Raw genomic sequence first — 26,099 nt, 5'->3', positions numbered from 1 at the left:
CTTCCGTCAATATCTAGGAAAACCTTTGGAATTAAGCAAGTTTTCATTCAAAGAGCCTTCGGCTTAATCCAACTTTAGCACTAGGTTGAAATGTGCGGCCTTAGCTGACCTTTTTGCCTTCTTCTGCGCTTGAAAATGATGCATCAAATTCACACGGTTTTAGTAATTGACGACCTGACACCCAAATCCGTATAAACAAATTTTTCCTGTTTGATGTGGGTCGCAATGAAAGACAGAAGCCAAGTTTCGATCATTATCTAGAAATACCAGATACAGTAATTATGTAAAACAAATAAACTTTGTAGCTTTGGAATAGGTCAAAATGATAACACATGGCCCTTCTTAACTATTGTTTCTATATCTTTGATCGTTCGGAGATGTAACATCATGTCATTGGTTTTGAGGATAATTGAGGAAGGCAGCTTTTTGTACATAACATTTATAGGTAAGAAATTTCACAGAAAGGTTCGATGGTTCGGTAATTGGACAATGAGAATTTTCTCACCGCTTGTCTATCCCAATGATTTTCCTTTCACATTATGTATTTACTTTCAAGTCTCTTAGGAACTTAGATGTCGATATTAATGAGAGAATTATCAAGATTCTCCTGAGAATGAAAGAAGATGAGTCGATGAAGAGACGCCATGTTGTTTATTTTAACAACAGTTTTTTTTCAAAGCAGTGTTTGCAGCCGAAATAGGGAGGAAAGATTCTCAAAAAAAGTTGAAACACATACAGTACTACTATCCACAATTTTTCGTGTAAACCCAATCAAATTGGCTATATTTTGACTTTTCTGGATGAACATAATTACCAACCCTGTTCCAATGACTAGTAAAGTTTCTGAAATCAATAGAAAATTTTTATTGTCTACTAATTTTTGTATGTGTTTTTTTATTTATTTATTTTTTTTTTTTTTTTTTTATTTTTTTTTTTTAGTTCCACTCTTCCAATCAGAAGGTGTAGATCAGAAGGTACAAGAAATAACAAAAGTCAAGATTTTTTTTTTACTTTATGTACGGTATTAATGCTTCTCGAATCGGTCAGAGGTAAAATAGAGGAACAAGGCAATTCCTAGAAACAGGCTACTCCTTTCCCTAGAAAAATACTCTGAGATTTCCGAAAATGGTGGAAAAATTACGTTGGTTCCCGCTTTTACAATCAGTCAATTTCAAGCCACGTTGTTTATTTTTCTGTCAAATAAATAAATCTCTTGTTTTTCCAGCTTGTTTCAGCCAAATCATGGATATTTTCTATTCTGCAATAGCTATAAGAATATCGTTCATTAGACCAGTGCTTCTGTGGTTATACAACTAGATACTTTAAAACAGTGGTTCTCCAACTTATTTAAATACTGTACCCCTTTTTACCAACAAACTATTTTAGGTATCCCTTATCAGTTACCGGTACTAAGTAAACTATAGCTAAAATATAAATAAAATTGCCAGTCCCAGAATTAAAGGATTATTTTAGTTATTTTTTTGGCCAGCCATGTACCCCCTGAAAATTTTGCGTACCACCTAGGGGTACGCGTACCACAATTTGAGAACCACTGCCCTAAAATAAGCATTTTTTATCCGTCAGACTCCCTCACGTAGGGTAATCTAGGCACAGGTTGGAGAGTATTCAGGCCTAGGTCCTAAAAGCCGTAAAATTCAAGAAAAATTCAAATAACCTTAGTGTGAAACGTAGGAATTTGTTGTGTAAGGTACTTTCAATGTTTTTTTTTTCTTTCGCAGGTTTGACTGTCCCCCAGTCTTCTTAGAAAATTGCTGTGTGCGGGCTTATACAAAATATAACATTTGTGAGCAGATGGGAAATACAAGAGAAACCTTGTCATCGATCCAACTGAAATATAAGAGCCTTTGGTATTAAGCTAAAGCTTCTGCTGATAGACCTAGACAACTATTAGGAAAATTTTTTATAGCATTTAATATAGACCACCTTATTCAAGATAAACAAACCAATAAACTGAGATAATGTTTGAGAAAAAAAACGAAAATTATTGATAGCAAAGAAATATACAATCAGAGCCCTGCTTTGTGCATTCGACAAGCATAACAAAACCCAGTGCGCATAAACTACAAAAAAGGCTCTAACCAGAGTAAGGACTTGTACTTCTATATATTACTTTACCGTCAGGAATGTATATCACCCATCTCAACATCTTTATAATTCTTAGCCTCACTAAAAAAGCGAGATAACGAGGTTTTTCAGTCCATAGTGATACTGATGTCAATTCAAAAAAATTAAAGGAGAAGGGGTAATATATTTTTCAGTGACTATGACGGGGGGGGGTACTAAACTACCTTTGCTATAATTTGTATCAATGAAAATACCCGAAAAAGGCATTTTCAATAAAAATACTCAAAAAGACATTTCTTGAACCAGGGGATGGGGTGGTGATAAAAAAATATAGGGGGTACAGGCTTTCTACTCCTCAATCAATATGACACTTAAGAATGGCATCTTACCCGGGTAAAGTACCTTTTCAAAAGATACGCGTATTACATCGTATTGTATTAGAATATACAATACGATGTAACTATATTTTATTTTATTTTAGTCTTATTTTGTTGCTTAAAAATAGCCCTATGTATGGTAATTTATCTTCAAATGAGACCTCTTCCAACATTCCACGACCACCGGTTCAGAACAATTACCCTCAGAGAAAAAGAAAAAAAAAGAGACGCATCACTACTTCCCATACAAAAAAGACATTTTCCTTGCAGCCAAGATGGGCTACTGCTATTCTACTATACGTAGTTTCCTGCTATAATGATTTAAATGGGGCAGTTTTCTTTTCGGTCCAACACCATTTTTAGGGGGTTTCGGGCTATTTTTCGAAGTTCACATAATTTTGTTTTCGCAACAAACTTTTCCTATTAAAATTTTCCGAAACAACAATGAACGTTCCTGAATCAGTTTCCGTTTCCGTTGTCTAGTTTGTAAAGATTTTCGAAGGTCCTTCTGAAGGCAAGTTGGTGCTGCGCTAAAAATGGCGCACTAGCAAGGGGTTGGTTGAGAACATATATCCACCTTTCATTTTGTTGTGCAACAATCCTTCGATTTTGATGATCAATTGATTGTCATTCTTTCAGTCAGTCTTCTTTCTGCTTCAACCTATTTCTCTTAACACGCCATGCAATTCGGAGGCGTCTCATGTTTTGTCAATGTTTTAACTATGTGCCTCCAACCACTGTTCCCGTTTTTTCTAACCAAGTTTTTGTTCCCGTTAGTAAATCAAATAACATCTCTTAACCTTTTCCTCATTTTTGGATAACCTATATCAAACAAACTAGAAAACGATCTTTTGGGTTTATTTCCTGGATAGTTTCATCTCTTGGATAGTTGGATGAGCTTCAATTCAAGTGAGATTGCTCCCTTGGTAAAAAATTATATCACGTCAGATATCACTTACATGATCAGGGTGTACCCAGATCTGTAAAATAACTATTCGATTCAAATAGCGTCATTAACATCTGAATCTGATTTTTCTTGGGACTTGTCACTAGGGGAATCAGAAACAGACTGTTCTTCATGGTCCTTTGGGGTGTCTACTTCTTCTTTTTTTCTTGTTCAGAAGAAGAGGAATCATTGTATTCATGGCTTGTTTGGTTTTCTTGCAATTCAAAAAGATTGTTATTACCTTCATCACTTAGTTCTACTTGGAATTCCTTTTCAGTCTATTGTCTAGTAATAGTTTAGCACTTGCTTTGGTGTTTTTCTCTGCAATTGCCTTCCGTTTCCGGCTTTGATAAAAATCAATGGTTGCAAAGGGGGAAAGCCAAGTGTATTATCTTTACAACAACAATCCGACAGTTGTTTTGGTTTTGGCTTTAAAACATTTCCAACTGAAGTAAATACCCTAGAGTTAATATTTATATCTAATATGCGCTCACGAGCTTTGCTAAATATTATAAATAAATAGTCACGAGTTTATAAACTAGATCTTTTAATGACCTATGAGAAAACTAAAATTTGTACCGGATTCAGCGTCACAAACACGTAGAAAACAGAAATAAATTGGAACAGCATCGAATATTAGTATGACAGGGTTATAATAACTATATGCGATAATAGTGAAATATAGAATAGTAGAATATAATATTAAACCTCACTTATTTTTCCATGTCGCTGACTGTCAAGCAGTTCGTGGTAACGAACTATAAGTAACGACTGGACCCGCTGAATAATAACCGCAACTCTAAAAGAGAGAATTTTGATAGCAATAGACATATCAAAAGAATTGATTTTTTGTGCTGATTCCAAATTTATGAAGCTTATTGAGTTTAATGTTATCCATTAAAACCTGCAAGCGTGAAACAAATTGCCCAATTTTGAAAGAGGGGGAGCCCCCCAAAACGTGAAACGATCTTGATGAAAAATAACAACTCATCGTACCAGAGAACCTTACGTCAGAAGTTTCAAGCCGTAGAGGCTTATATAAAATTTGGAATTTTCAATTTTTTGCCGGAAGAAAGATTAAAGATGTGTATTTATCCAGTTTTTCCCTTTTTTTCGAACCACTGATTCTAAAAGATCAGGAGAGTATTTGATCAAAATTAATATTTCTAGTGCCTTTTTTGAGTGATAAAAAGATTGACAAAGGTCTCACGCCCTTTTTCCCCCTAAGACATGTAATCGAAATTCTGAGATAGCCCTTTCATTCACCCCCTTTTTCCCCAAAGACGTAAGATCAAAATTTTAAAATAGCCATTTGATTCAACATGTATTTCTGGCATAATTTGAAAAACGGTCGGAAACTAAATAAAAAAAAAACAAGTTTTTTCAACTTAAAGTAAAGAGCAACATTAAAACGAACAGAGAGTATTCTGAATAAAATGAGGGCCGGCCCTTCCATAGCCTTTGCTTTTCATGCTAAAGTATTTTACTCTTTTCTTCAAAACAGACTACTCAAACACAAGGTCCGTTGAATTTGAATGATAAATATTTTTCGAAGTACTTAAGCATGAAGAGGGAGAGTTGAAGAGGGGGCAGACCCTTATGTACTGAACAATTTGTTTTTGTTTTAAATTTTAATGTTACTCTGTATATTCAGGTGAAAAAACTTGATTTTTTTTTATTTAATAGCCTATAAACAAATATCAACTGTCCCTACGAAAACAAGCTTGATTAGGGAATAGCCTACACCAAAAGCTAAGGGTGTAAACTAAGCACAACAAACACAGCAAAACAAAGATATTCAAACCAGCCAAATGAAAAGACATCAATCACATAATTATTGGGATAATGTGGGTCACTCAACTTACTTGTCACAACTGCACATGTCACAGTCGGGACTGCTGGAAGAGGGGGTCGGGCTCAGAGCGACCAATTGTCACGGTCCCTCACTAACACCGACAACAGTTTGTTCTTCACCGCCATCATCCCTGCTACAGTAGGTCGGTAGGCCCCTTTCAGTCAAAATGATAGTTGGCTTATTTGTTAATGCATATCACACTGTAAACTTACGTAACACTAGATGTTCGTTAACAAATGAAACAATATTACCAACGTTTTCAGTTAATGGCCCGTTTAATTAAATTTGTTTCTTTATTCTAAATTGTGTTTACCCTGAATAATAAATCATTGTTTCCAAGGCTATAAATAAAAAACGTGAGATTGGTTTAAAATGAGCGTATTTTGTTTTTGTGTAAATTACACTCTAAATAATAAAGTTCAAGCAAACTAACCCATCGGAAAAAACACATATAATCAAAAAGTAACGTTACTTGTACTAATAAACGTAAATAGAAGTGCCAGAAGGGGCTTATCATTATAAGGCCAGTGGGGGAATCCCAAGGCTAGGTTAGAAGGAGCCCCGTCAGTTAAGAATCTCGCCATAATTTAAATGCCATAGGTAAAAATAATTTACCTGTGGCTAATTCATAAAAATAGAACCTTAATTGAGATTAAATGCACTTATGTACATGAAATGTACATTAAGAGTACACAAGTTTTTTAACTTGTACTCTTTTTGAGCCTTTGTTTATACTTTTTTGAGACGTCAGAAAATGGCAACCCTGGTCCTGGTTTGGTTTCGGCTGGTTTTGAATAGTAGGTGACAGTTCTTCCTTTGAGTGTTTAATTTGTTGGTTTTTTTGTGTTGTGTAGCCTACTTGTCGCCAATACATATAGAGGCCATAGAGCTTTTGTGGAACCAATGAATCGTGATTTTCTTTGCATTTTGACAATAATTTGATTGATTGACTGATTGAAATGCTCGGTTTTACCTTGAAATTCAACTGTTATAATTTTCAGACAAAGTTCCTTCTTTCTAGTTTAATTATTTTGAACCAGCATTCAACTCAATTTCAAAAAGTTTACCAATTTTTTTAACCAACATTGGTCACTTTTATGCTCCTCCATAAGGCTCGAGTGTGCGGCTACATACTTTGCAAATCCCCCAAACCGACCCTGGGGGTCGGCAAACGTCTGAAAAGGCTTCTTTTTATTTTTCAATACAAAATGCCTGACCTGTCAACCTCCCTCCCTGTCCTTGAGTGCAGCTGTGGGCTGAGATAAGAAACTAGTAAAGATTTAAACTTAAAAATATTAGCAAACTATAATTTTATCAAAATTGTTTTACAGAAAGTAATCTTGTGAGTAGGGCCACAAAGACCTTTCTGACCTTTACTGTAGGTATTGCAGTAACAGCCGTGTTTTCCAATACATAAAACAACAAGGAGATGTCCTAAAGGTATGCTTAGCTCAAAATAATATTATTTCTTTGTAAACAGATTTTGATCTTTTGTTTTCTTTTTTACACGAAAAAAAAGACCCGTTCCAGGTGGAATTCTTTTAATCTGTCAAAACAACCCTATTTAGTTAAACAGATAATTTTTAGATGTAAAAAACCACATCACATTCAATCAAAACATTTTCTCTTCCATCTACTGCTTGGGATTATTTGTTTCTAAATGTTATTCAAAAGACAATGCCGAGCACCATATATCCTGGTGCTGGTCTACTGACCTGCTCGAAATAAATTGATCCAACCAATGAGAAATAAGCTCCACCCAGCTTTGCTAAATTAACTTACTTTCCAGGAAGAACTCCACCCACAAAACATTCCAAATTTATGACAGTCACTTGATAGAAAGTTGACTCCAGTTTCAAAATACCAGACGCGTACTAAACATTGTTGGTATTGTGTTAATGGTTTTTCATCAAAAATGAGTTTGTTAACCGGATATCCAGGCGGGATGACTGATGAGTACTATTATAATCCAGGCCACTATGAAGATGGACATTATCCAGCAACAATTACTGATCACAGGATTCAGTATTATACAGATTGGGGATCAGCATATAATCCCTTTAGTCCTGACAGAGCGGGGTACTACAGCCCATATAAGGCAGGTTTAGATTATGAATCAGACGGAAATATAGAATACTCGCCTAAAAGAGACTTTCAAACTGAATATGTTCAAGCAGATTCATATACTAATGAAATGGGTGTTGTGGTGCCACGTGTTCGTGTAGTAAAAAGACGAAATACAGCAAACAAAAAAGAAAGAAGAAGAACATTGTCCATTAATAGTGCATTCAGTGAGTTAAGAGACAGTATCCCAAATGTACCATCGGATACAAAACTTTCAAAAATCAAGACTTTACGCTTAGCAACCTCGTATATATCCTATTTGTCTAGAATTCTAGAAACGTCAGAAGATGCTTCACCGTCAGGATTCAGAGCTGATCTTACCCGTCCACCTAGAGCAAATCGAAGTCAACAAGCTGCTCTTCTCAAGGAAGAAATAGCCAAGTCCAATTCACCCACACTGAAACAAGACCAGGTTTATTTTTATTTCCTCCTTATTATTATAGTTCGTCTTGTTATTATTGGGAGGTAAGGATTTCTGCTGTCCCAATAGCTAATAATAATTGAATAACAATATTTTTGAATTGAGCCACGGCAACGTAGTTTTTTTTCAATTTTAAAGTGGAAGCGCTGATGAGGTATGTGTTCTGACCAATTAACTTTATTATTCTCCATACTTCAGTTATCTAAATTAAATATAGGCCAACTCCTGAAAAATAATACTTGCAAAATGCGATTGGAAGATTCTGGTTGCCATGTTAGGATAAGATCATCGCATAGTTTAGGATCAAGCTTGGATTTGTTTTTGTTGTTTTTGCAAAGCTTCTGCTGTGGCACGCAATGATAACACACAACGTAGAAAACAATTTCAATAAAAAAAAAAACGAATTCATTTCCTATGATCTTGTCCATTTTTTTATAATTCGGTAAAATGTTTTCTTGGACATTTTTGAAATATTCGGGCTTAGCAATTTTCTCGGGCGTCTTAGGGCCTTTGCAGGGTACTTGTATGTTAAACAAAACACAATCAAGAACTACGCTATCTAAGATCTAACAGAAACCGGTTTGACTCTCTGGGATCGGTTATGATTTGCTTATTTTGAAACATACTAAAACATGATAATAATAAATTACTCTCGAAACAAAATCATGGAAACTACGACAAAGGAATTATGGAAAGTAGGCCATACAGAATGCATTATATTAAACCACGTAATCCTTAACCACCTCTATATGTTAAATATTTGACAAAAAAATGTACATGCATCATAGTTTTTCTTACTTGAAATAAGAAAATCGTAACCTATCACAGAGAGGCAAACCAGTTTCTGTCAGATCTTACACAGCGCAATTCTCGAGTGTATTTCGTTTAATAGAGAAGTATCCATTGCAAATATGCCTTCGCTTAATCTGGGAAGTTTTAGGGCGTTTAGTCGTCACTAACGGTGCTCTTGCTTCGCTCGAGTGGTGCTGAGGCTTTCAGCACTTCCTCTCTCACATTCTGTAGAAAAAAAAAACATAAAAAACTGGAAGCGTCCCGTCATTATAAGAAGTATGTGAGGCTATATTTCCACGGGCTGAAGGCATGAGGAAGTAGAAGGAGACGACACAGCAAAAAGCCAGCGTTGCCAGCTTCTTTAATAGTGTATTAAATATAAAAAACTGTTTTTTGAACTGAAATTTAAGGAGCAACATTAAAACTCAAACAAACAGAAATTATTCCGTATATGAAGGGATTGTCCTTCTCCTCAATACCTTAATCGTCACGCTAGAGTTATTAGTACTTTTAAAAAAGCTTCCTATTCTAATTAGAGGGCCCTTGTGTGTTCTTAAAAAATTGAGACCAACAGTCAAACTTTAGCGTAAAGAGCAAGATATTGAGAAAGGGGACAACCACTTCATATATGGAATAGTTTCTGTTCATTTTGAGTTTTAATGTTGCTCCTTAATTTAAGTTCAAAAAACAGTTTTTTTTAAATTAGTTTTCTGATCGTTTTTCAAATAATGCCGGTAAATCTGGCTCACCCTCTACAAAAAAATTCTCCTTTCTCAGGAAACTACTCCGTGAAAAGTTCTTCCCATGTAATAAACGCCCCCGCAAAATTTATCCAGAGAATTCCATCCTCGCCGAAAATCCACCCCCTTCTGTAAACTTTCTCGCAGAAGATTCAGCCTGAAAAATCCTCCTTGGCATAATTTCATTTCAAAAGGACGAAGTTCTGATCGTTTTTCCAGTTACTCCAGAAATTCCTCCTTCCGTGGATATTATTTCCCATAAACCCAAACACGCTGGCAATTCCCCCGGACGAATCCCCCTGAACAAACATCTCCACATGCAAAATTGAGTTGGAAAAGAGAAAGTAAGACAAATAATAAGAATTTCGTATAAGAATTCCGTCAAATACCCCCAGTGCAAAATTTCCCCTAGAGAGCTCAACCCTGAAATCTCTCCCCACGCGGAATATTATCCCCATTGAAACCCGCCCCCAAGCGCAAGTCCCTCCCCATCTGAAAAATGTCTTATACTTTCCAATAGCAAATACTATACGTAAACAATAGGCGAATTTTATAACTTAAAAACCTATCCCAAGGGGCTCGCAGGGGGGGGGGGTCAATTTATCTTCAAAGGCATGGTTTTGAGACTTTTCAACTATACTGAACAAAATGGCTATCTCAAAATTTTGATCGAATGATTTTAGGGGAAAAGGGGGCATGGGATTATTGCCCTTCAATATTTTGGTCACTAAAAAGGGCAGAAGAACTTTTAATTAAAGCTCGAATGAAGCCCTTCCTGATATCCTAGGACTATTAGTTTGATGAGATCACCCCTAGGAAGAAAAAAAATTAACAAAACAAACAAACACGCATCCGTGATCTTTCATCTGACAAAAATACAAAATTTTACATTTTTGCATATGGGAGCTTGAAACTTCTGCAATAGGGTTCTGGGACACGCTGAGTCTACGGTGTGATTTTCATTAAGAAGCCCTTGACCTTTAGAGGGTTTTCTCCCCTTTTTGAAAATCAGGCGAAGTTTCTCGGGTTCGTGGCATTTGATTGGTAACACTAAACTTAATGAATTTGGTGTATTTGGAATTAGCATAATAAGCCGATCCTTTTGATGTATCAATCGATATCAAAAACTCCGTTTTTTAAGAATTTCGGCTACTATAAGCCGCGTCGCTCTTAACTTACAGTTCGTTACCACGACCTGTTTGATACACGTATGTATACATAAAGTGTCTGTCTTTCGGTTCACAGCATTTGCAGCTGAACAATTCGATGTAGAAATACAAACATTTGCGCAGAATAATTTTGGAATCATGGGAACTGACAGAAAAATGGAAAGTCAAAGGATTTAGACTAAAAAAGTATATAAACGAGGTAAACCAAAAACTGGAAATGTATCGTTAAGATAAAAAACGTGGGAGGGCTGGGAGCCCAATCCACCGGCTATAGCAAGCTAAGGGAGGCCCACCCGAGGCTATATTTGCGGGGGCCAAAGGTCCAAACGAGCTAAGGAAGGTAACAAAAAGCCAGTAAAGCCGCCTCTTTCGATGGCACACGTATTAAATATGTAAATTTAGTGCTGCATGTAAGGGGTTTGCTTGTGGACACACTGAAATATAAGCTAAACTAATCAAGCTAGAAACATAAAAATGCATGCAAAATAATTTTGGAAGCAGGAAAATGGAAAAAACGCTTAAAAAAAATCCAAAAAATATAAACTAAGAAAAAGAAAAAAATAGAAAGGTGGTATCATGATAACTGTTTATTCATTTATCCGAAAATTTGATTTAACAATAAAATTTTATTACCGAGTTTTATCTAATGTAGTTGTTATTATTCCTGACTCACCTCTAAAATTTTCTTTGTAGAATTTTTTCTTTGAAAAGTTAATTTAAATTTTCGGATACTACAGGGCATGGTTCGGTCTTTTCAAAGGTTACAGCTTGGATGATAACGGTTAAAAGAGACTACTTTTAAGCTTCATTTAACTAATTTGATGATTGTGAGACTTAATAAATTATTTACTGTGGTCGGTGGGTCTCAATGTAGACGAAGTGGGGGTTGGTAGGGTGTCCAAAGCCTATACGTGCATTTTAGCGTCCGAATTTTCTAACTGGCCATGAGCCTTCAAACAAACATAAAAGAATTGGGGGGGGGGTTGAACTTGGTCTTTATTTTCCCTTCATTTCCAAAAATATTTTTGGACTAAGCTTACAATTTGGGTACATCATATTACAATGACGTTGTCACATGCTTGAAAAGCAAGAAACTGGTAAGTGCAAAAATATTTGTATATATTTTGACAAGGAATTACAACAATTCCAAGATCATAAAAAAGAAAACCAAAAATTCGAAGCTCAGCAGAAATCGTTGTTAGAAATCGGACATACTATAATAATGAAATATCTTTCAATAGACTTGAAAAGGCATTAAATTGTGGAAAGAGCAAAAAACTGGTAATTGCAAAAATATTTGTATATATCTTAATAAGGGATTACAACAATTCAAAAACCTTAGAAAAGAAAACCAAAGTTCGATGAATTGTATCATTCTTCCCCCCCCCCACAAGAGTGAATGTATTGTTTTTATATCTATGACGCATACAACATTACAAATGGAAAGTATTTAAGACATGAAAAAAAAGTTGAAAATTCTTGTTTATATTAAATTGCTTAAAGAACAAAAAACTGGTTATTGTAAAAATATTTGTATAAATATTGACAAGGGATTACAACAATTCAAAAACCTTAAAAAAGAAAACCAAAAGTTGAAGCATAGTAGAAATCGTTGTTAGAAAAAAAAAATCATTGCTGAATTTCTTTTCTTATAATTATAAGCAATGTCTCAATGACATGAAAAAAATTGAAAAAATTTTTCAGTTCAGTTCAGAATTGCTCAAGTTATTATGTAAACGGCAAAAATATTACGGTGCCTGACCAATAATTTTAATATTTTAACTCAAACTAGAAAATACCTGAAAATCTTAAAACTAGTTGGTTTTTTGTTAGATAAAACCAACTCACTACGTGATTAAGCTTACAGGTTTGAACCCAACCAGGTATATAGTATCAGTAGGAAGGCCCAACAAACAAAAATTTTCAAATTATTACAAATGATGATTCGATATCATCCAAAAAACGAAAGTTTGCAACAAATGACGATTCTCTATTTTGACAAGGGATTACAACAATTCCAAAACCTTAAAAAAGGAAACCTAAAGTTTGAATCTTAGTAGATATCGTTGTTAGAAATCGGAGAAGCTTCAATAATCAAATGTCTTTGAACAGAATTAGTATGAAAAGACATTACATTGCGTAAAGAGCAAAAAACTGGCAATTGGAAAAATATTTGCATATATTTTAACAAGGGATTACAACAATTCAAACACCTTAAAAAAGAAAACCTAAAGTTTGAAGTTTAGTAAAAATCGTTGTTAGAAATTGGACTTGCTTTAATAATCAAATACCTTTGAAAAGAAACAGTATGAAAAAACAGAAAATTGTCTGCGGTTAGAAGACAAGCGACAATGAGAACCCATATATATAAAAGCCTGCCGCGCGCCAAGTGCCGGGGTCCAGCAGCTAGTAATTGGAAAAATATTAGTATATATTTTAACAAGGGATACCAACGATTCAAAAACCTTAAAGATGCCAAGTGCCGGGGCTCGGTATATATATATATATATATATATATATATATATATATATATATATATATATATATATATATACTAGCTGTTGGGGTGGCGCTTCGCGCCACCCCAACACCTAGTTGGTGGGGGCGCTTCGCGCCCCCCCAAGCCCCCCGCGCGCGTAAGTCGTTACGCGCCATATTAGTTACGCGCCATTGTAGTTGTGTCCCTATGTCCCACCTGTGAATATATATATATATATATATATATATATATATATATATATATATATATATATATATATATATATATATATATATATATATATATATATATATATATATATATATATATATATATGTTTTTAACTACGTAAAACTTGAGAATATACAACATTCTTTGCTGTCCCATTGTCTGTGCATATAAATAGAATTTCAGGTTTAACGACTCTTAAACATGCAACATATAATGGTCCATGGGAAAACAATCCGTATTCAGATCTATACCTCATGATTCTAATGATTGCCCTTGAGCTTTGTTGATGGTGATTGCTAATCGACGATTCCCTGTGTCGCCATCGTCATTTATATATCCCCCTGAGCCCCCCGGCGTCCCTGTTGTAGTTTTGTCCCTGTGTCCCGGTCGTCATGTCCCGGTGTCCCGGTCGTCATTTGTGTCCCGATCTGTATATACATTCGTTTTTGAATTGGTCTTTTTTTTTACCTTTTTAGGTAAAAAAAGGTAACTTTTAGTTTTACCTTTAGTTTTTTACCTTTTTTTAGTTTTTTTTTCTTTTTTTTAGTTTTGTTTTTCTCCTTTATTTTTCATTTTTTTTTCCTTTATCATTTTATTTTCTTTTTTAGTTTTTTTTAGCTTTTTAGCTTTTTTAGTTTTTTATTAGTTTTTAGTTTTTTTTTCTTTTTAGTTTTTTTGTAGTTTTTACCTTTTTTTTAGTTTTTAATTTTTTTTATACTTATGTCCTGGTCGTCATTTATACTCCCTGTGTCCCGGTCGTCATTTGTGTCCCGGTGCTTTGTTGATGGTGATTGCTAATCGAACATTCCTTGTGTCCCGGTCGTCATTTATATTCCCTATATGCCGGTGTCCCGGTCGTCATTTGTGTCCCGATGTCCCGGTCTGTAATTTCGTCGAAAACATGACGTCAGTCGACACAGAAATATGACGTCACCTGACAGATCCACAGACAGACAACTTATTTTTATATATATAGATATATATATATAAATATATATATATATATTTTCTTTTTAGTTTTTTTGTAGTTTTTACCTTTTTTAGTTTTTTTCTTCTTTTGTATTAATGCTAAAGCCAAGGTTCAAACCTGGAGCCTCTCGGACCTAGAACCTGAAACATAACGCTTTACCAACTCAGCTACTTCGGCTTGAATACATTCGTTTTGAGCAGCTTCCTCGGGTGTTGCCATTGTAGGTTCTTCAGTCATTTTACAATTAGAAATTTCTCTTTCAACGGTCTTCTTACAATTAAAAATTTGTCTTTGAACGATATTCTTAAATACCTGTGTCCTGGTCGTCATTTATATTCCCTGTGTCCCGGTCGTCATTTGTGTCTCGGTATCCCAGTCTGTAATTTCTCTTCGAGTGTCCTGGTCGTTATTTATATTCCCTCTGTCCCGGTCGTCATTTGTGTCCCGGTCTGTAATTTCTCTTTGAGTGTTTTTTCTTTTTAGTATTTTTTAGTTTTTTACATTTTTTCTTTTTTCAGTTTTCTTTTTCTTCTTTATTTTTCAGCTTCACTATGAAATACATATCGCCGAACCTTTGTTTTTTTAACTAAAATCTGGTAGGCATTGATGACCTTATCCAAGTCAAAATCCCAAACCCAATCATCATCGATATCATTTTCAGTTTTGATATGTTTTGACTCTCGCTGTCCAGGTGGATCTTCATCTAACTGCGCGGTTTTGCGTTCTTTAGCCTCAAGCCTGTTTCCTTGCTGTTCTTTTGATTCCTCGGCACGCTTTCTTTTCTGACTTTCTCTATCAGCAGCAAGTTTTTTGGCATAGACTCTTTGAGCATCTTCATCGGCTTTTGCCATTGTAAGTTCATCAGTCATTTTAAACTTAAACATTAATAGATTTCTACGTGAACATATATGTCTTAAATATCTTTAATGATGTCACCGTCATAGCAAAAATGACGACAACTAATTTCATGACGTCAGCCGACACAGAAACATGACGTCACCTGATCCACAGATCCACAGACAGACAACTTATTTTTATATATATAGAAGATATATATATATATATATATATATATATATATATATATATATATATATATATATATATATATATATATATATATATACATATATGTGTGTGTGTGTGTGTGTGTGTGTGTGTGTAGTTTACATGCTGGAGCATTATTTTTTCTGTTTTCTATGTTTTCTGTTTTTCTATCACCAATTCAGCTTTGATCATGTTCAAATCTTGATTAAATCTTAATAGAAACCTTATTCATAGGGGCGACCACCAATATTCCCACAGTTCATTAGATTGATTCTTTGCAAACACTCGTGTCACCACTTACAAATTAATCACTATATTTGCAAATTCTCAGCAGCGGGAACCCTGTATCTTGACCACCAGCAGGTTGGAGTTTAGCTAACGCCCCCTTACATCCTATTAGAAAATAAAGAGTGTCAGTGATAGTAGTCGATTGTTATTTGAGTGTGCCGGCCTTTTGAGGACTGAATAAACATTCTAATTTTCGGGATCCGCCGCCTGTCAAAAAGGGGTGTCCTCAAACATAGGTGATGGCTTGATTCAAAGCGGAAATGGAAAATTATAGGATCTATATTTCCGCTCTGATATTCCATTATTAGCAATTTCAACACTTGCGTAGAGGGTCAGAAAATGAAAGGACTGAGCAAGCCCATTTATTTGAGCTAGTAATTGTAAATATATATGCTAATCTCTGTTGTTTAAGAAAGCAGTTTTTTTTTATTACAAACGTATCAAACTAACATTTTTCTAATGGGCGACAAATTTACTTTCGTTTACTAACTATATAGTAAATATAAGAAGAAATACTCAGTGGGATTGAGATATACATAAAAACAAATGGTTTAATATGTGAATTTGGACAAATTCTATGAATTTCCAAACAAGTCAAAATCCCTTTCAAAATAAGGTTAAAACGCAAATACATTTACATTTATCGAGTTTTCCCCCTAATGAGTTGTATGGCTTAATCTAATGTGACCTCAAAGAATTTTTTGTTTTTCAAAAAGTTTTTCTGGTAAAAGCAAGAGCGAAATTAAGACTTAAATGAAAAAAAAACTGTCATGTCTCAGCCTTTTCAACCAACACCTTCAAAATAAATGCAAATAAATTGACAACTAATGTTTTTCTACATTTTTATGATTATGCAAAACTAGCGCTTTACAGAAAACACAAAACCTACACTAAAGAAAAAAAGAATATTGATTTAGAAGCCTGGAAGTTACTAGATCGAAATTACTCACTTAGATTAAGGTCTCCTCACTCCGGCTGGCATGTTTGGCAATAACGGTGCCTCTTAACGACGACTTCTTAAGCGCTGCAGCCCAAAGATCCCACTTGCACGACTTGGACAGCACAGCAAACTTCTCGAGGCGTCGCTTGAGCGTTACTTTCTGTAAATAACGGAACAACTTATAGCGCTCTCCATACGCTTTCGCCAGCAATAATGTGGATAACTTTATGCAAGCAAATTGTACTATCTTAAAGACGTAATACAAATGTAATCTCAGTAGCAACACTTAATAACCAGCCGGAGGGGTGAACCCCTTTCCACAATCTCGTGTAAATACACAGAGCACCACGCGTACTGCACAGTTCCACCGTGCTCGGCATAGTTCCAACGCGCATGGCACAGATCCATTGGGTACGACTGAGTTTACGACTAAGGGAGAATGCGCCATCACACGGCCGTATCGCCGATGAAGCTTGAAGGCTATACGACTATTATCCAATAGTTTTAAAGTGCTTGGTTAACTTGAAATTTTTGCTTGATAGGATTTTTTTTCATATCTGGGCCAAATTTTTCGTTCTCATGGCAAGAAATGGCAAAATTTAGCATTCTGCTAAGGCGAAATATAACATTTTCAATTTCCGCTTGCAATTTTTTCGCAATTTCCGAAATAATAATTTTTATTTAGATTCCACTGAGCAATGACTCCTTAACAGTGAATTTTATGAACTAAAGAGGGATTTTGAAAACAAATTCTCGAAAACTAGGAAAGTTGCGTGTTCACTGGGTAGTCCTAAAATTTCTTTATTTTCTGGGGTCATCACGTGGAACAAGTTGTCCTACGTATCTTTTGTAACTTGGTACTGACATTGCCACGGATAAATGCTATGTGGCATTGAAAGGTGCCGTTTTCAGCTGCCGACTTTTTAAGAAACTTACAAAGGAGAGCACAAAACATCTCAAACATGACATTAAGTGGAAATATAAACTATAACATTAAAATAGCTGTCATCAAAAGTTTGAGCTGGATGCTAATAACGATCAATTATGAAAATCAAGGAAAATCACATTTTCGCATGGTTAGCTCTGACTTGTCTTTGTTCTTGCTCTTTCATTCTTTCTTTCAGGAACTGGCAGATGAGGTAGTACCATATACAGAACTATGATATGAGGAGGTCATATTATTGACCTCAGCTTAGAATAATGAAACATTTTTGAGTTCAGATGATAGAGCGCTAGTATAGCGTGAGAGTTATTTGTAATTAATAGCTAACTGTAAAATATTTGCTGAAAAAAATATTTAACGGATTCATATGATCAAAGTATGTTACTGCTTAATCATTTCCATTTTAATTTTAATTTAGATATTAACTGATAATATACCGCATACACCACATAATTGTGGTGTATGCGGTATATTATCTCATGTTTCCATGAGATTTTACTGATACCAAGGCTTAGCCGTCGCTAATTTGAGCCATTCAGCTTTTTCGCTAAATTTTTCATCGGCTGATCCATATCACAAAATTTTGTGAAAATTCTGATTGACTGAAATTAGTGGTAACTGAATCTTGATACTAGTAAAATCTCATTATTAATTGGTGTTTAGGGATAAAGTGTGCTATTAAATTTTAAGTAGTGCATAATGCAACCCTAAATATTAGGGGCATGTCATCCCCCTTAAATTCTCTACGATTAAGATTAAATGTATCTTGTGCTTTACTAAAAAAAAGGGCATAATTCGTTAATTTGGTCACACAAATTCATTCTACAGTAGGATATTTCTTTTTATCATATTGTTTTTTTTTCAAAATACTGCTTAAGAACTTGTGGATTTTGTTTTTCTCTTTTTTGTAGGATGTTTTTCCTGGGGGTCACGTGCCGAGTCATTAATAGTACAAAATCGGATGACATATCGAACTAAAGAAGATTTCGATTTTTGTCGCTTCTTTGCTGAGAAATTTCACATCCAGGGTTTAATCTCGAGTTTGGAAACTCAAATTTTCCTCCCGTTTGGAAAATTGTTCGAAATACAAATTTTGGAAACTTTACTATGTGCTGCTACTATTAAAATAGATCGAAACAAAAAAAATTAATTTTTACTTGATTTTGAAACCAAGACCGAGTAAAAATTTAGTTTGAATTTCGGAGTTTTCTGAAACCTTCTTCACACCCAAACAAAGTGTAATTTTTGAGAAAGGGGTGATAAATCCCCTCAGTTGAGTCAAAAACTATTCTAGTTAAAAAATAAAACTAAAAGAAATAAAATTTATAAGAAAGACCCATGTTTGAATAAATTAAATGGCAGCTTTACAGCTTAAAAGATACAAAAAATATCGCAAAGGCCAAGAGGCCACCAGTTCAACCAGGCAATAAGTAGACGACAAGAAGAAATCGGAGGCAACAAGTAACTATCTAAGTCAACAACAGTAAGTTGTATCTTGCTGAAAATTCAGTGCTGATATAACCAATTTGTTTGGTTATGAAAATTGTATTTACTTCATTATCATCATTTTTCTTACAGACTATTATTTTCAGTAAAATAATGTTCTTCGTATCTGAATGTCACTATATTTGCAATTTATGAGGTTCCAAGTTTTAATATCTATTTTTACTTTCATTGAAATTTTCAACTCTAAATCATTTTTTACAGAATTCTTATTTAATTTTGTTTTATATAGGCACATATATTTAGTACGTTACTATATAAAAATGCCTTGTTTGAAAATTGTCACTTAATTTTAACCTTAAAATAGAAGTTAAAATGAACTTTGTTCCCATTTTCTTTTCATTTTGTGCTTATTTAATCTTAGTAATTTGCATTGTATGTGCATGTGTTAAAATATAATTTTGTTTTTATTGTTGTTTGTGAATTATTTACCATTAAATTTTTTCCATTTCTTTTCAGGTAGGCTGTCCACATGTTGATTCTACATGTCTGAAGTACACAAACTCAAAAGGTAGAACTGGCTGGCCGCAGTATGTCTGGGCCCAAGAACTTAAATAAACCTTCTTTAAAGTTGTTGTTGTAACTTTTTTCTAATTCGGATGTTTTTGTTTTTTTTAAATTATACGAAATAAAAATAGTTTTTAATTTCTTTTTTATATGACAGACTATGAATATGAACTCTTGCTCATTTATTTACCCTCCCCTATCCCAAGAGAAAAAAAAAGCATAGCTCAATAAATGCTTAGGTCAGAAAATTTCGTGCAATATTTTCTTAAAAACACAAATAACTGCAAATAATTAGACACACAATGTATTCCCGTGTGAAAACCAAGAAAAAATAGAGATAGCAATAAAAACCAAAAATAAAATAAAGTATAAGTATACGCTTTTCCTAAATCATGCTGCGAGAAGGGGAGTACCAATCAGGGAGCAGGGGATATATATAATACAGAAACAAAGAAAAGTAAACAAATAATAGACAAAAGAAAATGAAAGACAACAAATTGAACAAACATCTAATACGAAATTAGCCAACCGTTGTTGGGTGGCTTGTCTGTTTTTCGTAAAGTAGACATATAAAGATACAAATTAGGGATACCCAACACTACAACTAACTCATTGTCCGGCCGATCTAAGAAGTTAGTAGTAGTTGTAGAACACTACAACTAACTCATTGTCCGGCCGATCTAAGAAGTTAGTAGTAGTTGTAGAACACTACAACTAACTCATTGTCCGGCCGATCTAAGAAGTTAGTAGTAGTTGTAGAACACTACAACTAACTCATTGTCCGGCCGATCTAAGAAGTTAGTAGTAGTTGTAGAACACTACAACTAACTCATTGTCCGGCCGATCTAAGAAGTTAGTAGTAGTTGTAGAACACTACAACTAACTTATTGTCCGGCCGATCTAAGAAGTTAGTAGTAGTTGTAGAACACTAGAACTAACTCATTGTCCGGCCGATCTAAGAAGTTAGTAGTAGTTGTAGAACACTACAACTAACTCATTCTTAGATCTCGATCTAAGAAGCTAGATCGAGATCATTAAGAGTGGGCTAACAAAAACCTATAAATAACTCATTAAGGCTGACATAGTGAGACAGTTTATGCAATAAAAAGCAGGGAATAGTTATAAGTGACCGAGGAATTACTTAGAACATTATTCATGTGACTCTCTGAGACAGCCCAGCAAGATAGGTGAGGTACGCCAAAAATAAGATTTTGAACGGCATCTAAGCTGAGCAATATAGAGAGCGGTAAGATTATAAAGTTTGCTCTGAAATATATTGAACACAAAACATGGGAAATGTAAGCATCATCAAGCAAGTTCCGAATATAAGTGCATCCAAGGTAACGGAATCGCTTCACAAGGAACAGGTCATTAGCACATATGCCAACAGGCCGGGTAGGGATATCTGAGAGTACTGAGGAAGTAAACTTGCACACTCTTACAGAGCTACACAACACCATGATCAGCACAATTCTTGCAAAACTTGGGCAACTTATGAAGTGCAGAGGGACTAGAGACAAAAAGACCTAGGCCATAAGTATAACTAAAACTTCCGGAGTGATTTGAGCAGAAATAAGGAAGGAATCTTTGAATCCCTTTTTATTGAGATTAAGTCAGTGTGTAAAGGTTTATCTGGAGGCATGGTTTACAGGTCCCCTAGTAGACCTTTTCCCTCGTTTATGAAAATTCTGGAAGAAATTTTGAACTCAGTCCGAAAGCATCCCTGTAAACTAATCCTTATTGGTTTAATCCTTATTAGGGAAATCGATGATGCGGAGCTTTGAATTGAGTCATTAATCATCTCATAATAATTGTACATGATAGTAAGCTCACATAAGCTATGGATGTCAGGTCTTGATTTTATTTAAGTGACAATTTTGACAGGACCTGTCCCTATTATCATCAGGTCCCCTCTTATGTATAATAATCTATTATTATTATGTATAAGAGTCAGGTTGTCCTCAGAGAATATATTAATCCTTTCTGGACGCCATTGCAGAAGTGTGCTAGTTCTGATCGTCAACAGACGATCTATGAAGTTTGTTAAGGTGGTTGGGATGGGGGGCAAGCTTGAGGGCTTATAAGCGTCAGGCTTATGGTTTGTGACCACGGAAATTATGATGGTAACCTTTTTGTGCTGCTCAGCTTAAAAAATAAAGAAAAAAAGATACACATCAGTGTTTCCCATGTAAAAAAAAAAAAGATTTTTGTGGGGAGTTCTAGTTATCTTTGTAAATATATCTTGGGCAATCTGCGAAACAATAATATACTTTGTTTTAAGTTTTAGTTTCGCTCTATACTTCCGTAAGATGAACTTTTTTAAAATTAATGACCTAGTAAAATAACATTAAGATCACCACAAGCCTTGTGTATAACATACAACTTGTGTGACATACAAAATGTGAAAATTTTTTGAATGCTAGCACTCACGCCTCTGAACATCAGCAATCTTTATTTTCAAGGCACTAGCTATAAATGTACCCATTTTAACATTTATTTGCCTTTTCATTCCGTATTTTTCTATTGACTTCTTACCCAATTATTACCTTTTCTATTACCAAACTTAGAGATTGACTCCATGCTAATTAGATATAATAAACATATAATAATATCAGATGGCCGGTCAAGTTTCATAAATAAGAGTGATCTAACCCTTTTTATTTCGGCGACTGTAACGCAAAGAGTATTTCGGTTAACCTCCTCCGGAGACCAGAGCAAAGAATTTTCAAACAATTTCCACGAATGTGTGGCTCAAATCCTATAGCTACAATATGACCTGTTTCATTCAAGATAATAGGCGTACAAAATTCAAGTCCAATCTTGCCACGATCCGGCATATCTGGAGACGACCGGGTGTGGTGGTGAAAACCCCAATCTAGTTCAGCCGTCTAATTTATCGAAATGGCACCCTCTTAGGCAAACTTTCGAATGATTGGTACTACCTTTTACCTTAGGGGTGGGGTGAAAATTGTTTTGACGATTTCTGATTAAAATAGTCACAGATTTTCATTTTGAGCGAGCAAATGGTATATTGTCGCCATGTTATGAAAACTTCAGAAATTCATCACTAGAAATTGCGTTATTTTCTATGTTTGCTTCTTTGGATCAAAGGGCTTACAGTTTTTTTTTTTTTAATCATAGGCAGCGCAATAGCACTGCCTAAGTAAAGAGCGATGTGCCCACAATCTGTTTTTTTTTTTTTTTTGCTTTTTATGTTTTTTTTAGACTAGGGCACTTCGTATCGAAGGAGTTGTCGTAGAAACTTCAGAAAGAGCACATTCAATTGTAAATTGGAAGGGCTAGTGCCCTTTTTAATAGTTGAAAGTGACTGCAGAGCAGCTAAACCCCCTCCCACGCTCACCATTTCCCCTGACACACTCAATAAAATTTTGAGATAGCCAATTTTCCAAAAGGATCTGGAAATTATGTCTTTGAACATGACACTCCCCCTCACAGTCCTCCTAACCTTAGCATCAGAAACAATTTTATTACGAAAAGAGACTAAATTGTTAGTAGGGGTAATGCCCAACAACCTTAAAGAACTCACTTACGGAATGCTAAATTCGGAACAATTAAGTCTCATTGGATTGGTAATCAGAAGTTTTAGTACTCTGTATTATAGACAGCGTCATAGCGCTGCCTAAGTAAAGAGCGATGTATTATTTATTTATTTATTATTTTTTTTTTGGTTTTAGACCAGGGCAGTTCGTATCGAAGGAGTTGTCGTAGAAACTTCAACAAGGGCTCTTTCGAATGGAAATTAAATGGGCTAGGGTCCTTTTTAATAGTCGAAGTGATTGGAGATCAACTAATACCCCTCCCACACCCACCATTTCCCATTCACATCTAATTCATTTGGAGATCGACATCTTGTTCAACATAGTTCAAAGGTCCAGAAATTATGTATTTGAGGACGACAACCCCCATACAGTCCTCAAAGAAAGGGTTATGAGTGATGCCCTGGAAGCACATAAGGTTTATATGGAAAGGAGGATTTATAAACTTTGGATGGGACTCATTGGATTGCCAATCAGAAGTTTTACTGCCCTTTTTGAGATTCAGAGTGATAGGAGGGTGGATACTCCCCCACGCCTCTTATTTTCCCGAAATGTATCTGATAGAAATTTTGAAATGGCCATTTGTTGTCGTAGAAACTTTGAAAAAGGCTCTTTGAAACTTTATAAAATGTCTTTGGGAATGACAACCCCCCTCAGAGCCCTTAGGGCAAGTTTTTAATATCCACTGTGATCGGAGGGTGGATAAACCCTCCCCCACACACCTCGTATGAGCTAATTCGATTGGAAACTGAAAGAGCTAGGGCCCTTATTTATAGTTAAAAGTCATTGGAGGGCAACTAGCCCCCCTCCCACACTCACCATTTCCACAAACACATCCAATCAAAACTTTGAATTAGTCATTTTATTCAACGTGATTGAAAGATCCAGAAATTATATCTTTGAGGATGACGACCCAACCACAGCGCTCAGAGTAAGGGTTGTAAGTTGTGGCCTGTGGGCATTTAAGGTTTATATAGAAAAAGGTGATCATATAAACTTTGAAGGGGCTTATACGATAGATAATCAAAAGTTCTAGTGCCTTCTTTAAGATTCAGAGTGATCGGAGGGTTGATATCCCCCACATATCGAATTTTCCCGAAATGTATCTTATGCAAATTTTAAGATGGTCATTTATTGTCGTAGAAATTTCTAAAATGGCTTATTAAAATGGAAATTGAAGGGGCTAGAGCTTCGTTTGATAGTCAAATTTGAGATAGCCATTTTGTTCCACGAAAGTTGTTCCGGAAAGTTCCGGAAATTACGTCTTTGAGAATGACAATCCCTCCCCACAGCCCTCAGGGAAAGGGTGGTGATTATACCCAAGGTGCATACAAGATAGATGTATATGGAAAGGGTAATTGGATAGAATTCAGAGGGGGTCGATTGGATTGGTAATCAGCAGTTCTACTGCCCTTTTTAAGATTCAGTTTGATCGGAGGGTGGATACTCCCTCCCCCACACACGTCATATTTTCCCGAAATGCATGTGATAGAAACTGAGATGGCCATTTGTTTTCGTAGAAACTTCGAAAAGAGCTTGTTAGATTGGAAATTGGAAGGGCTAGTGCCCTTTTAAATAGTCGAAAGTAATTGGAGGGCAACTAACCCCACTCCTACAACCACCATTTCCCCAAACACATCCAATCAAAACTTTGAAATAGTCATTTTGTTCAACGAAATTGAAAGGTCTAGAAATTATGTCTTTGAGGATGACAAACCCCCCAGAGCCTTCTTGGTAAAAGTTTTAAGATATGCCCTGAAGGCATTTAAGGTTTATATGGAAAGGGTTACTGTATAGAGTTCGAAGGGGGCTCATAGGATCAGATTATTAGATTGAAAATTGCTGGGGCTAGAGGACCTTTTAATAGTCGAAAGCGATTTTTAGGCCAATAGCCCTTCTTCCGCCCACCATTTCCCCAAACACATGCAATCAAAATTTTAAGATGGTCATTTTACTCAACATAATTGAAAGATTTGGAAAGTAAGTGTTTGAGGATGACAACCCCCCACAGCCCTCAGGGTAAGGGTTGTAAGTTATGACCTGGGGGCATATAAAATTTGTATAAAAAGGGTGGTTTATATGGAAAGGGTTACTGTATAAACTTCGAAGGGGGCTCATAGGACTGGTAATCGAATGTTCTAGTGCCCTTTTTGGGTTTGGAGGGATTGGAGGGTGGTACCCCCCACATCTCGTATTTTTCCGAAAAGTATCTTATAACAATTTTAAGGTGACCATTTGTTGTCATAGAAACTTCTAAAAGGTCAGATTGTTCTTTTTAGATTGATCTCAAAATTTAGATCAGATTGAAAATTGCTGGGGCTAGAGCACCTTTTAATAGTCTAAAGTGATTATTAGGCCAATAACCCTTCTTCCGCCCACCATTTCCCCAAACACATGCAATCAAAATTTTGAGATGGTCATTTTGCTCAACATAATTGAAAGATTTGGAAAGTAAGTGTTTGAGGATGACAACCCCCCACAGCCCTCAGGGTAAGGGTTGTAAGTTATGACCTGGGGGCATATAAAATTTGTATAAAAAGGGTGGTCGTAGAAACTTCGGAGGGTGTTCGTTGGATTTGTAATTAGAAGTTCAACTACCTTATATCATAGGCATCACAGTAGTGCTGCCCAAGTAAAGACCGATGTGGACACAATATATTTTTTTTTTGGGGGGGGGGGCTTAGACCAGGGAACTTCGTATCGAAGGAGCTATCGTAGAATCTCTGAAAAGGGCTCATTCGATTGGAAACGGAAAAGGCTAGCGCCCTTTTTAATAGTCGAAAGTGATTGGAGGGCAACTAGCCCCCTAAATAACGAAATAACGACGAAGACCACACTGCCTTTCCATCACAAACACCAAAAACAAGAAGAACAATAGGGAATTTTTTAAGACAGTGGGAAACAAATTAGAATGAATATTTCGGCCCTATGTCCAAGGGCCTTCTTCAGCAATACAAATAAAAAAAAAAACTTACAAGAGGATAAAATCAATAAAATTAAAATGAACGGTGTTTCAAAACAGTCCCAGCATCCTTACCTCAGCGAAGTTCAACCAGGACTGATAAATAAATTGTTATGAAACGAGGCAATTCATTGAAATGAAAGAAAATGATTTAAAAACAGG

The 26,099-nt window shown here is 35.4% G+C and overlaps 1 protein-coding gene and 1 long non-coding RNA gene across 2 annotated transcripts; one reads left to right on the top strand and one right to left on the bottom strand.

The window, feature by feature from the left end:
* LOC136032045 (uncharacterized) lies at positions 1-26,099 on the bottom strand. Its single transcript, XR_010618629.1, has 3 exons — positions 25,951-26,099; positions 16,476-16,625; positions 1-257 (listed from the first exon to the last, which is right to left on the bottom strand). It is a non-coding gene; the product is annotated as an uncharacterized LOC136032045 (long non-coding RNA).
* On the top strand, positions 7,073-19,567 carry LOC136032044 (heart- and neural crest derivatives-expressed protein 2-like). The gene is made up of 2 exons (XM_065712147.1): positions 7,073-7,799; positions 19,371-19,567. Exons 1-2 carry the CDS (start codon positions 7,179-7,181, stop codon positions 19,467-19,469), a joined length of 720 nt encoding a protein of 239 aa, XP_065568219.1. The 5' UTR covers positions 7,073-7,178; the 3' UTR covers positions 19,470-19,567.

Source organism: Artemia franciscana, chromosome 10 (assembly GCF_032884065.1).
Source record: "Artemia franciscana chromosome 10, ASM3288406v1, whole genome shotgun sequence".
Classification (NCBI taxonomy): domain Eukaryota; kingdom Metazoa; phylum Arthropoda; class Branchiopoda; order Anostraca; family Artemiidae; genus Artemia; species Artemia franciscana.
This window is presented reverse-complemented; position numbering and strand designations above follow the sequence as displayed.